This window comes from Phyllopteryx taeniolatus, chromosome 4, assembly GCF_024500385.1.
Source record: "Phyllopteryx taeniolatus isolate TA_2022b chromosome 4, UOR_Ptae_1.2, whole genome shotgun sequence".
NCBI classification, from domain to species: domain Eukaryota; kingdom Metazoa; phylum Chordata; class Actinopteri; order Syngnathiformes; family Syngnathidae; genus Phyllopteryx; species Phyllopteryx taeniolatus.
Genome location: NC_084505.1, coordinates 27,185,465 through 27,196,887, shown reverse-complemented (window position 1 = coordinate 27,196,887; position 11,423 = coordinate 27,185,465). Strand labels below are relative to the sequence as shown.

Here is an 11,423-nt window from a genome sequence, read left to right as displayed (position 1 = left end):
CGTTATATTTATCACACTTATTCAACATTTCTACGGTGACCTGAATTATAAGTAAAATGAATGATTTGTATAAAATGTGACAATTGTACATCATGTACATTAAATATGACATTTATTCAACATGTTTGCATGTTCCCCCCGTGCCTGCGTGGCTTTTCTCCGGGCACTCCGGTTGATTGAAGACTCGAAATTTCCTGTAGGTGTAAATGGTTGTTTGTTTCTATGTGCCCTACGATTGGCTGGCGACCGGTTGAGGGCGTGCCCCGCCTCTCGCCCGAAGCTCGCTGGGATGGGCTCCAGCACGCCCGCGACCCGCGTGAGGAGAAGCTCCACAGAAGATGGATGTGACATTTATGCGACCTGAACATGAATTTGGACATATATTTTTTTTAAACTTGAATATGAAATGTGACATTTATTCAAGTTGAAACTTTTCTACTTTGTCTTTCCTCAACGAACAAACAATAAAAATGTTCATCTCGTGAAATCGTTGTTGCTGCATTAGAATGAGCGCGTCACGTGACGCTGTTGCTATGACAGCGCTTGGCTGTTTACATGCCACTGAAGTTAAATTTGTTCTCTTCTTGCCCCTGTTAAAAAAAAAACGTGTTGCGTCGTCGCTGGCACTTTGAGCGTCTTCGTAACTTTGGGCGATGGTGAGTCGTTCGCTTTTATTCTCGAGCTAACAAAGCGCTGCTCATGTAGCTTAGCCTCCGCCAGCTAACGAGCTAGCTTCGGATTAGCTGCTCTCGTGTGAGTAAATGTTTTTTTGCGTGTGTTCAGCCGGCCAAAAGTGAAAGCGTGTCCAGGAGGACGAAGCCCGCCAAGGGGAAAGTGTCCGTAGGACTTGCGGACGCCCTTTCGACGGAAGACACGTCCAAGGAGCAGGTAGCTAGCTGACTGCGAGGCTAACTAGGCCGCTACCGTGAGCCTAGCCGTGGCGCTAACTCAGAAAAGGACGACTTTGCACTTTTCTCCCCTCAAATCATATCAAATACGTTTTGGACTTTTAGTCACACGTCTAATCATTTACACTGATTTCTGGGCAGAAAATATTGGCAAAGTTTCAATGTAAAAAGTGGCATACAAATCCTTAATGCTTATCCACTTCTTGCAAACTAGGGCTCATTTTATTCGTGTAAGACTCATCTATCCGATGACATTGCCTATTTTGATATAAATACATATTTTGAAAATTTTAGTAACATACCCGTTTTAAAGAGGCCCTAAACAGGCCCAAAAAATGGCATGTAAATTCGACCCAAACCGCAGAGAAGAGTAATGTTAACAAGCCCACCGAATTTGAATGAATCAAGTTTATAAAATCAGGCTTGAACACTTGAATAATTAGGGCCAGCGCTCCGACGCTGCGGGCGTGTCGAATGGATGCGCCAAAAGGAAGCCACCATACTGAGGGGGTGATAGCTTATACCATGTCAAATCACGTTAGGGGGCTCAACTTCAAAATGGAATGCTTATTGTGGACTAGAATCATCAAAACAAGCACACGAGGCAACTTACCCTCGTTGTCGGCGACATAATGTCACGGCCGAACGCTGCGCCTGACGACAGCGGCGCGGTAGGAGGAAGCCCGGGTAGTTAGCCGCTCGGCGCCGCCCCGTTCGCTAGTATCGAGATACCCGCCGAGCCGTGTTGTCTCTGGGAAAAGTTTTCTAAACTATCCGTGGAAAATGCGCACTGCAGAGGCGTGTTGATGTTCAGCTCGCCATCTGGGTGTGTCCTCAAAATGTCAATCCATCGCTTTTTTATTTCCACATTGTTTTGGGTTTCTTAAAAAAACCTCACTGAGCTGTTCTGCAAATTGAGGCATCCAGCGAAGACGCATTTTCGGGGCGTAGCCATCGTTAGCTTGCAAATGGGCCTTGTTATAGAAGCTAAGCACAGCTAACACACAACTGAACAGCATAGCCATAGCAAACCACGTCACTTTGTCCTTATATTGCGGGGAGGGAAAGTGTACGCCCCAGACCGGTGACGTCACGGGACTGTTTTAGCCCCGCCCACAAAATCATGGCAATTCAAACTGTGAAAAAGATGCTTCAGCTATATCGCAACAGTTCAACAAAAGTCTTTGCATATGTTTTCAGCACTTCTCTTCAAACATATTGAATGTATTTAGAAAGAAAACACGGATATCTGCTTAGAGCCTCTTCAGGTGGAGTTCGGGTCATTTTTGGGCAAACGGTTGGTTGTGTGGCTGGAGGTTGTTCCATTGATACCAGAGAAACCGTGCGGATATAGTTAGCTGAAAAATCCAAAAAGACGACCACTGAAAATATAAGACACCGATAATATGGTACATTTTGGAAGCAGTCAATTGCGTCACTGTTAGTGACGTGTCGGTCGCGCAAGATTCGAGGGTTTGAAGCGAACGACAAGAGCCGCTTTGGCTGTTGACATAAGAGTGAGCCCGCACGTAATTGGTCAATATGTGCGGCGGCGTCTCTCTCTGACTGCGCGGAGCAGAGGTGGGGAGGGGCGGCGGCACGCACAGCGGCACACGGGCAAGGAAGGGAGACCGGCGACAAACGCAGCAAGCGCCCATCAGATGTGCTGGTAAGGAATCGTTAGGAAAATCAGCGATAGCAGGAAAACAAGTCAAACCGGACTTTATCGACAATATAAAGTCTTATCGTGCTTGGCTGCACAACTTGGTTAAGGAACCCGTCCGTTAATTGAGAAGAATAAGGACAAGCATTGGAACCTGATATTAAGGAAGGTACCAGCGTGCCTCATGCAAGTGTCGCACATTGGCGCAATGTCAACCTTCTCCAAACAGGAGACGGCAAATCATTTACGACAGGAGAAACTGGATCAGCTCCTCAAAGACGACACACTTGCCTTCTCAATGCCAATCCGAATGCAGATTTTTGTATTCTTCTTTTACGTATTTTAATTTAGATTTTGTGCTGTTTTGCAGTGATTCTGTGTTGCTTCACTTTAAATTAGTTTAATAGAAAAAAAGCTTAAAATAATAGCTCAATTGTAAAGTGTTATGTTTGCGTTTGTATTTTATTTTATTGTAGCAACAAGTAGAGTGACTAAATAAAGGCATATTTTTATAATAAATATAATTGAAAAAAATTGCATGTTAGTATGCATAATTTTACATTTTTGCATAATAAATCAAGTAACAAAAAATCTGAAGAGCCGTTCGAGAGCCGAAAGAGCCGGCTCTTTGTAGTGAGCCGATCCAAAAGAGTCGGTCGTCTTCCCATCACTAGTCACTGTCCAGACACTGTCCTTTGTTTTCTACGGTTTTGTGTACAATTCAGAAAAGGTTGCCATTTTCAAAGCTGACCTGGCCACCTAACAGTTCTGGTAATGCTGTTTAAAAAAAAAAATACAACAGTTCACAGCAGGGGCGCATCTAGGATGAGACGTTTAGGGGTCATGAGCACCCAGCCAGACAAGGTAAATGTCACTGTTTTGTACATTTGAACGCAATTTCATTCCTACATTTCTGAAAGAAAGAAGAAGAAGAATCACCTTTTATTGTCTTGAACATGCATGCATGCACACAAAATCTGTTCTCCGTATTTTACCCATCGCAGTGAACACACACAAAGTCTGTGACTGAACCAACGAATCTGATCAAATTGATTTAAATGTTGAAGAAGATTGGAATCATCAAATCAACATTCCAATTTTGGGGGGAAGACAACTCATTTTGTTAGAGTAGCACCTCGACATACACACCAACAATTTGCTGAGTAAAGCGGCCCCGATAGCGAGTACCCAAAACTTATTTTTGGGTTGGCCAACACGTCCCCGACGACTGTGCTTTTACACTTTTCTGGCCATATAATTCTGAAAAGAAATGGGATCTCTCCAATTGTGTGGGCGTGTAGCTGGAGGAGCACATCATCCGCCTGCGAGAGGAGCTGGAGCGCGAGCGTGAGGAGAGGAGCTTCTTCCAACTGGAGCGGGACAAGATCCAAAGCTTCTGGGAGGTGAGCAAGCGCCACCTGGAGGAGACCCAGGCGCAGCTCAGGAAGCGAAGCGGGGAGAAGGACGAGGCCGAGCGACGGCACCGCGTGGAGATCAGCGTGAGCTCTTCCTTTCTTCTCTTCCTTCCCAAATGGAACCAGCTATTCCCGCTCTGCAAATTCACACATTTTCAAAATAAAAGCCCCAAGTTAAGACATTCGTATTTATCTCCGACGCCGTCGTGTCCTGACCAATTCCGACAGGTCATTCCCATCAAAGTCAAATTTCCAAGTGAAGCGATTTGTCCATATTGAGCTTCCACAGTCATTTGAAATTGTCCCTTGAAAGACGCTCCGCTCCGTCTTGTTGACAACCAAGTTGAAAACGGTTGGACGAGGAAAGCCCAACTTGCCATGAATCTCCACAAATGCCACTTTTGTCAGCAGGTCCATTCAGAATTTCGCTGGGAATTTTTCGAGCTCATCAAATGAATTTGAACATCTTTTTAACTGGGATGTATTTGGCTCCTTTAATTCCTCATTAAGCGGCACGGTGGCCGACTGGTCCGCACAAACCCTAACCCTAACCCTGGTTCTCCCCGTGCCTGCGTGGCTTCCGCTTTCCGCCCACATCCCCCCAAAAAACATGCATGCGACTCTAAATTGCCCGTAGGTGTGAATGGTCGTTTGTTTCTACGTGCCCTGCCATTGGCTGGCGACCGGTTCAGGGCGTGCCCCGCCTCTCGCCCGAAAATAGCTGCAATGGGCTCCAGTACGCCCGCGACCCGCGTGAGGAGAAGCAGTACAGAAAATGGATGGGTGAATAATTGCTCAATACAATGTCAACAATTTTAGGCTTTTTTTTCTTCCTCCTCCAAAAGCCGACGCTTGTGATCGGCTCTCTGGTCATGTGCCGTTCTGCCGCGGTCTCAGACATGACTTGTTTTTCCAAATATGACCTCCACGCGCCACCTTGTGCAGTTTGTCTGAGATTTTGAAAAGGTTCGACTCACAGTTACACTTTTGAAGGCATAAACCTTTGAAGAGTTTCATCTGGATAATTTGGGACTTTTTTTATGGAACATTTGCTTGTCTGGTTTGTCAAATATTAGGTCAACGTGGTATCTTGTTTTCCGAATGCTGTACACATATGTATCTGTACATATATATAACGCATAACGCAACAAACGTTTTTATTACGCATTTACGTTCATGTTTTGTTATCGGTTTATTATTTGTGTACAGAATCAATATGTGGTAAATTTCAAAATAATGCTCTATGCTTTTGATGCACTTTTTTTCAAGCAAACATCCAAAGGTCGTGTTGATGCATTCATTGAAAATGAAGAAAAAGTTCGTCAATGTAGCCACGTTCACGCATTTCATCCACCGCCAACCGTGCCGATGCGCTGCAGGTGTACAAGCAGAAGCTGAAGCACGTCCTGTCGGAGCAGCACGCGGCGGCGGCCGACGAGAAGACGGACGGCGGCGCGGCGGCGCGGCTCGCGCGCGGACGCCACGCGGACGCCGAGCTGCGTCTGCGCGGGCGCGTCCAAAACGAGCAGGCCGACGCTCGCCATCGCGAGCTCTGCGGCCGCCGGTGCATCCGGGATCTGGAACTGGTACGTTCCGCCGTCAGTCAAAAACATTTGGACAATGGTTTTACCCCTCCCTCACGCTTTAAACACACTTCAACCTTTGAAAACAGGTTCGAACTTACTTAAAGATACAATTATAAGTCCTTGTAAAGTGTAAATAAATGTAAATTTGCTAACAACTCAAACAAATTGGTATGATCAAACAAAACGGCCAAGTCTCTAAAATGAGGTTCCAAAATGGTGCGAAAATAACGATGGATGAGACTTTGTCCAGCGTGTGTCATATGCCCACGTTTGAGCCACCAAAATAAATCCACTTAAGAATTCATCCATTTTCATCCACGTCAGGCGCCGCCGCGTTTGACAATATCGCACGAAATTGACGTCACAACGTCACATGACCCAAACTGGTTCACGGACTCTCCGCGTATGCTGCGATAACGAGCAGAACTACAGCTTGCTAAAATGTTGTTTACTCTACGGCTGGTGTCTTCAGACAAAAGTTAAATGCCTGTGTACAATGTGTTTATACAAGCATAATATGATATATGGAAACACGAAGGAAGCCTAAACGTGAGATCGTAGGTTTTGAAGAAAGACGAAAGACTTTTAAAGTTCCCACGTGTGCTTGGCCTCGATCTGCTGCTATAGGGCGGAGTCATTTCCCCACGGTGGAACAAAGTGCTTCCGCCTACCGTCTTGCCCAATGCGGAGGTTGCTCGCGCATACAGTAATCGCTCGCTATATTGCGCTTCACTTATTGGGGATGAAGTGTACCGCAGTTTCTCTTTTCCAGGTCAGTGCCGTGCAGTTACTCATCTGCATATTTGTGATACAGTTAGCTTTCTTCCCTATTTGAGTTTAATGTGGTATCAAGGGCTCCCAAAAGGTCAAATGGGCTCTTATTCTTTACGGAAAGAAACCTTCCTGGGTAATCAAACAAAGTCATACATTTGGTAAGTCACCCAATTGCTTGAGGATACAAAGACCACTGTTTAACACGCAAGCCACAGTCAGATTCTCGTGAAAGAAATGTACAAATACCAACCTTAACCCGACGAACAGTCGTACTCCTAAAAAATATGGACGGGAACAAATGCAAGTAAAGAGCAATGTTTAGCGTGATTTTCTACAAACTGTAGCTAAAAAGAGCCCCCGCAAGGAATTCTGGGAAGCAGCAAGTTATGCCGGCCTACTTGCCGTAATGCGCTTCGCTGACTCCCGTGCCGGTACCGTCAGTGTGAAGCAACGGCGCCGATGCTTGAGGCAGGAAATGACCCGTCGGCACCGTCTCTTCATGGGCTGCGCATGGACAAATAGAACACCCGGACCTCTCTAAAGTGTCAAAACGAGGGTTTACTGTAGACCGAATGAGCATGTGACGTCACTAGCGGGTTATCGAGATAAACCCCATTTTTTAAATCACTTTCAAAGTTACAAAATCAACATGAGACGTCACCGCATTTTCCAAAGGAATTCTAACAAAAATAGAAACTTTGCGCTGATGGTTTCGCATCCCTTTGAAATGTGTGACAAGTGAAGCGTGTGGGTCCTCCACAGAAGCATCAAGTGCAGCTGATGGAGCTCAGCAACAACTACGACAAGAGAATCTCAGGTCAGTGCCGGCAACCTCACCAAAATGTTGACCTTGTAGAGTCAGAAGATGGCGCAGGTGTTGCAAAGGTTGTCCAACGGCTGGTCAAAGTTGACATTTTAGTTGCTGTTACAGTTGACCTTGTTTTTTTTTTTTTTTTGTCCTGTTCGGCTGTTAGGTCAAGCAGAATGGAAAATCTGCATCCCTTTAATGCCGGAACAGTTTTACTATGTCGCGGTGAAGTTTTTAAGGTTCCGCTGTGGTTTTGTAATTGAGGTTTATTGAGAATCAGACTTGATCAGTCGAACAGAACAAAGTTTCTGGAAGGAAGAGAGAAACAAAGACAAAAGACAAAGCACTAATTGTAAACTAATTGATGAGAGAAGTCAATCATTACATTATCTCCAAGAATGAAATATTAAATATGAGTGTTGCATGGGGATGTAACAAGCAAGATAGAACAGGACAAGGACAGGAGAAGAAGCATGCAGGACCAGGGTCGTGAACCCGGCTGTACAAGTGAAGTGTGGTGGGATTAATTATGCAAAATATAAAAGTCGACAGGACGAGAGTATAAGTGAGGGGATACACAAGCGATTTGCATATTCCTGAGTTATTTGTCGCAGTAAGTGCGTGACCCCACACCCGGCCAAAGAGTCCCAGGGGTGTGCGCCTGCGGACACGTGCAAGTGAATTGACACCGTTTTGCATGCGCAAAGACTGACACAAGTGTCCTGCAATGGCTGTGGCCGCGCCACGGCGGCCGAGGACCCCCGCCCGATCAATCAATCGAGGGGCGGGATCGGGCCCAGGAGTCCAACCGAGAGCGTCCCGCCCAGTTTGTGATACAAGTTGACGTTGTACAAGTGGAGGTGAAATAGCCGGAGGAAGTGGAGCACTTGAGATTTTCGGGGGCTGCTGAATTTGTTGTAACTGTTGACTCGGTAAAACTTGAGCATCTTCATATATGGAGCAGATGTTGTCAAACGTTGAATTAGAAGTGAACATTTTAAAGGTAACGTTGTTGTTTGACAATGTTGCCATAAAAGTTGATAACTCAAAGTTGACGGAATTGTTGTTAAAGTTGCCATCGTTGTAAAAGGTCAAATTGTTATTCAGTTCATCGTGTTGTAAAAATTCTCCTTACTCTAAAAGTTGTTTTTGTACAAACTGACAGTAATCCTGTTAAAGATGAAAGTGTTGTAAAAAATCACTTTGTTGTACTATTCGACATTGTTGCTGTAAAAGTTGACGTGTAGAAAAGAGGAGATAAACATAAAAAGAAACAAATTGAATTCATTATTTATTGCAAAAGTTGACGTTTTTGTCAAAGTTGGTGGCTTTTGTTAAAACTGAAATTGTAAAAATGGATGTTAAAAGGTTAGTGTTGTTCAAATTCACTTTTTTGTTAAAGGTTGACATTGATTTCAAAGTTGTTTTTGTAAAATCCGAAATTGACATTATTGTAAAAGTTCAGTGTTGTAAAAATTCCCCTGGTTTTAAAATGGGACATTGTTGTTGTAAAAGTTGTAATGGTAACCGTGGTGAAAGTCTGCGTAAAAGCTGTCGTCGTCGTGTAGAGGTGGAGGCCAAGTACGGCGAGAAGCTGGAGCAGATGCGGCGTGCGGAGAGCGAGAAAACGTCGACGGCCATCTTGGCGTTGGAAGACCAGATGAGCGAGCGCCTCAAATTGTTGACGGACGAGCAGCGCCAAAAGTTTCCAGCGGCCGAAGAATTCTTCAGCGCCGTGCAAAGCAAACTCGGCCACGACGGCAAAATACTCAAGGTCAACTACAACTGCAATTGTACACTCAAAGTAACACACATTTGGTGTGTGTGTATCTGTGTAAATGCATGTTTGTGTGTGTGTAAATGTGTTTTTGTGTCTCTTTGCGTGTGTGTACATGTATTTGCCTGTGTCATATACTGTGTGTGTCTCTTACGTGTATGTGAAAGTGTACCCGTGTGTGTATGTACTCATGTGCATGTATGCGTGTGTGTGTGTGCGCGCGCGCGCACGTGCAGGAGGAGGCGTCTGTGGCGAGGAAGCGGCACGCACACGTGAACGTCCACCTGAAGGAAGCCGAGCAGCACAACAAAAGTCTCGACGTTTCCCTGCAGGAGGCCGAGCGGAAGCTTCCGGACATCCGCCGGCAGCTGGAGGGACACAGGCAGGCGCGCTCCCGACAGGCGGTACTGACAACTCGCATGGCCACAAAATGGCGGCGGCGCCGTTGTCGTCTAGCCCCTTTCCACCCGTCTCTCTCCTCCAGGCCGGCAGCACCCGTGCGAAGATGCTGGAGGAGCAGCTGGAGGACGTCCTCCTCGAACGAAACCTGCTCATTGCCGCCTTTGCACAGGTGACGCGCACCGATCGTGTCAAAACGGCGACACCGCTCACATGACACCTGAGACGTCACGGGTTGCCACGTTGTTAGCGCATTTGAAAACCACAGGTGCCGCACAAGTGAGGCCAATAGTGGCACCGTGGTGTCTCAGTTTATGAGACCACATGTGTCACACTGGTTTTACACTAGTGTCGCACAGGGCAGACCAGTGGTGGCGCACAGATGCCGCATTATCATCCAACCAGTATCACACTGGCGTGGCACTAGTGTGGCACAGGTGTCGCACGTCGTCGTCGTGACCGGACTCGTTCTCTCTTGTGCGGCGGCGCCGACCACAGGTGGAGGAGGAGCGTGACGCGCTGCTGAGGAAACAGACAGAGGTCCTGCTGGAGGTCCAGCGGAGGAGCGGTCTCAAGGAAATTCTTCTGGACCGAAAGATGGCACAACTGACTCAGTCTGTGGACCGAAAGGAGGCACAGCTCCTCGCCGCCATCAGTCTACCGCCCCGCCGCGACGTCGCGGCCGCCGACAGACTACGGGTATGGCTACGGGCGGCGTCACGTGGCCGATGTAATCAATGATGTCTTCGGAACTTTCCTTCCTGGTTGCAGGAAACCCTGGAGGCCAAGAGGGACGCCATCAGGACACTACAGGAAGACCTGGACCAACAATGTCAGGTCAGCCCACCGCCACCTGTGGGTTGGTGTGTTTTGGGTGTCACAGTGTGTGTGCGTCTGTCTGTGCGTTTTTTTTTGTAAACTGTTTTTGACAAGTGTGTGTCACTTTTCACAGGTGTGTGTGTGTGTGTGTTTGACTGCGTGTATTGGGGCTGCACGTATATTGTCTGAGCATCGTCATCGCCATGTACAGTCCGTATGTGCAATAGTGCAAATGTTTGTGGACTGTAATAGACAGTAAATCGACTGTAATATTAAAAATGACCAGCAGAGGGACGTGTTTGGACATGCTAATAAGTTTTTACCCTGATGTTACGAAATTAAAACGCTTCAACCAACACACGGCGCATCCCGGAGTGTTGTATACTTATCTCCTTTTGAAAGAGGACACGGGAAATAATGTACACCTGCTGCATTTCATTATTTGTATCAGAATGCTTTAATTAAAACACTGTACAATGGAATTTATTGAAAGTAGATAAAATATTTTGTTAAAGAGGCACTACACAGACACAAAATAAGATGTGTATATTGGACAGACCACAGAGAAGAGTAATGTTAACAAGCCTGCCAAATTTGAATTCATAAAACAACCGCTAAGTATACAGTATAAAATCAGGTTTCAAAACTTGAAGAATGAAGAAGAATCACCTTTGATTGTCATGAACTTGCATGCATGCACACAAAATTTGTTCTGTGCATTTTACCCATCACAGTGAACACATACACACGTTAGCGTGCGTATGAGATTGTTTGCGCGCGTGTGTTGATGTCTTTGTGTGTAACACTGTGCGTGCGCATGTTCATTTGAGTTTACGTGCGTGTGTGCGCCCTTCAGGAGTACACCACCTTGGTGGAGACGTGCCGCGATGGGCTTCACGCGCTCGGCGTCCCGTCCTACGACTTCCCGCTCAGAGCCGCAGAGCTCGTCCTCAACACGCACACGCACTAACACACAACCATACACGCGCATGCGCTAACACACATCCATACACGCAGTCAGTAGTTCCTAGCTGGTGTGGAGGACAAAAAGCTGAATCACTATCACAAAAGTGAAGCGATTTCTGTTATTTTTAGTTTTATTTAAATTTTTGATGAACTTTGAAGTGGTGCGCATGAGCGCTTCTCAGTCGAGCCGTCCGTAGGACTCCACCAGCTGCGTTTTGTGGCCAATTTTATTTTCCACGTTAACAGGAAATGTCAAACGTTGGTCATTATTGCTCGATAAATAAAGCTAATAAAAGAGGCACAAGAGC

General features: G+C 46.2%; 1 protein-coding gene across 1 annotated transcript; it reads left to right on the top strand.

Annotated features, from left to right (window-relative positions):
* The first annotated feature begins 271 nt into the window (after nt 1–271).
* LOC133476978 (dynein regulatory complex subunit 4-like) lies at nt 272–11,413 on the top strand. Its single transcript, XM_061771100.1, has 11 exons — nt 272–656; nt 784–888; nt 3,873–4,070; nt 5,366–5,572; nt 7,109–7,163; nt 8,723–8,928; nt 9,168–9,335; nt 9,416–9,502; nt 9,829–10,029; nt 10,102–10,167; nt 11,006–11,413. Exons 1-11 carry the CDS (start codon nt 654–656, stop codon nt 11,117–11,119), a joined length of 1,410 nt encoding a protein of 469 aa, XP_061627084.1. The 5' UTR covers nt 272–653; the 3' UTR covers nt 11,120–11,413.
* The last annotated feature ends 10 nt before the right edge of the window (nt 11,414–11,423 follow it).

What these genes read in the sequence shown, in the direction of transcription:
- LOC133476978 (XM_061771100.1), top strand. An exon ending in CTACGACAAGAGAATCTCAG is followed by an intron (nt 7,164 to 8,722) that starts GTCAGTGCCGGC and finishes GTCGTCGTGTAG; the next exon opens with AGGTGGAGGCCAAGTACGGC. An exon ending in TCATTGCCGCCTTTGCACAG is followed by an intron (nt 9,503 to 9,828) that starts GTGACGCGCACC and finishes CGCCGACCACAG; the next exon opens with GTGGAGGAGGAGCGTGACGC.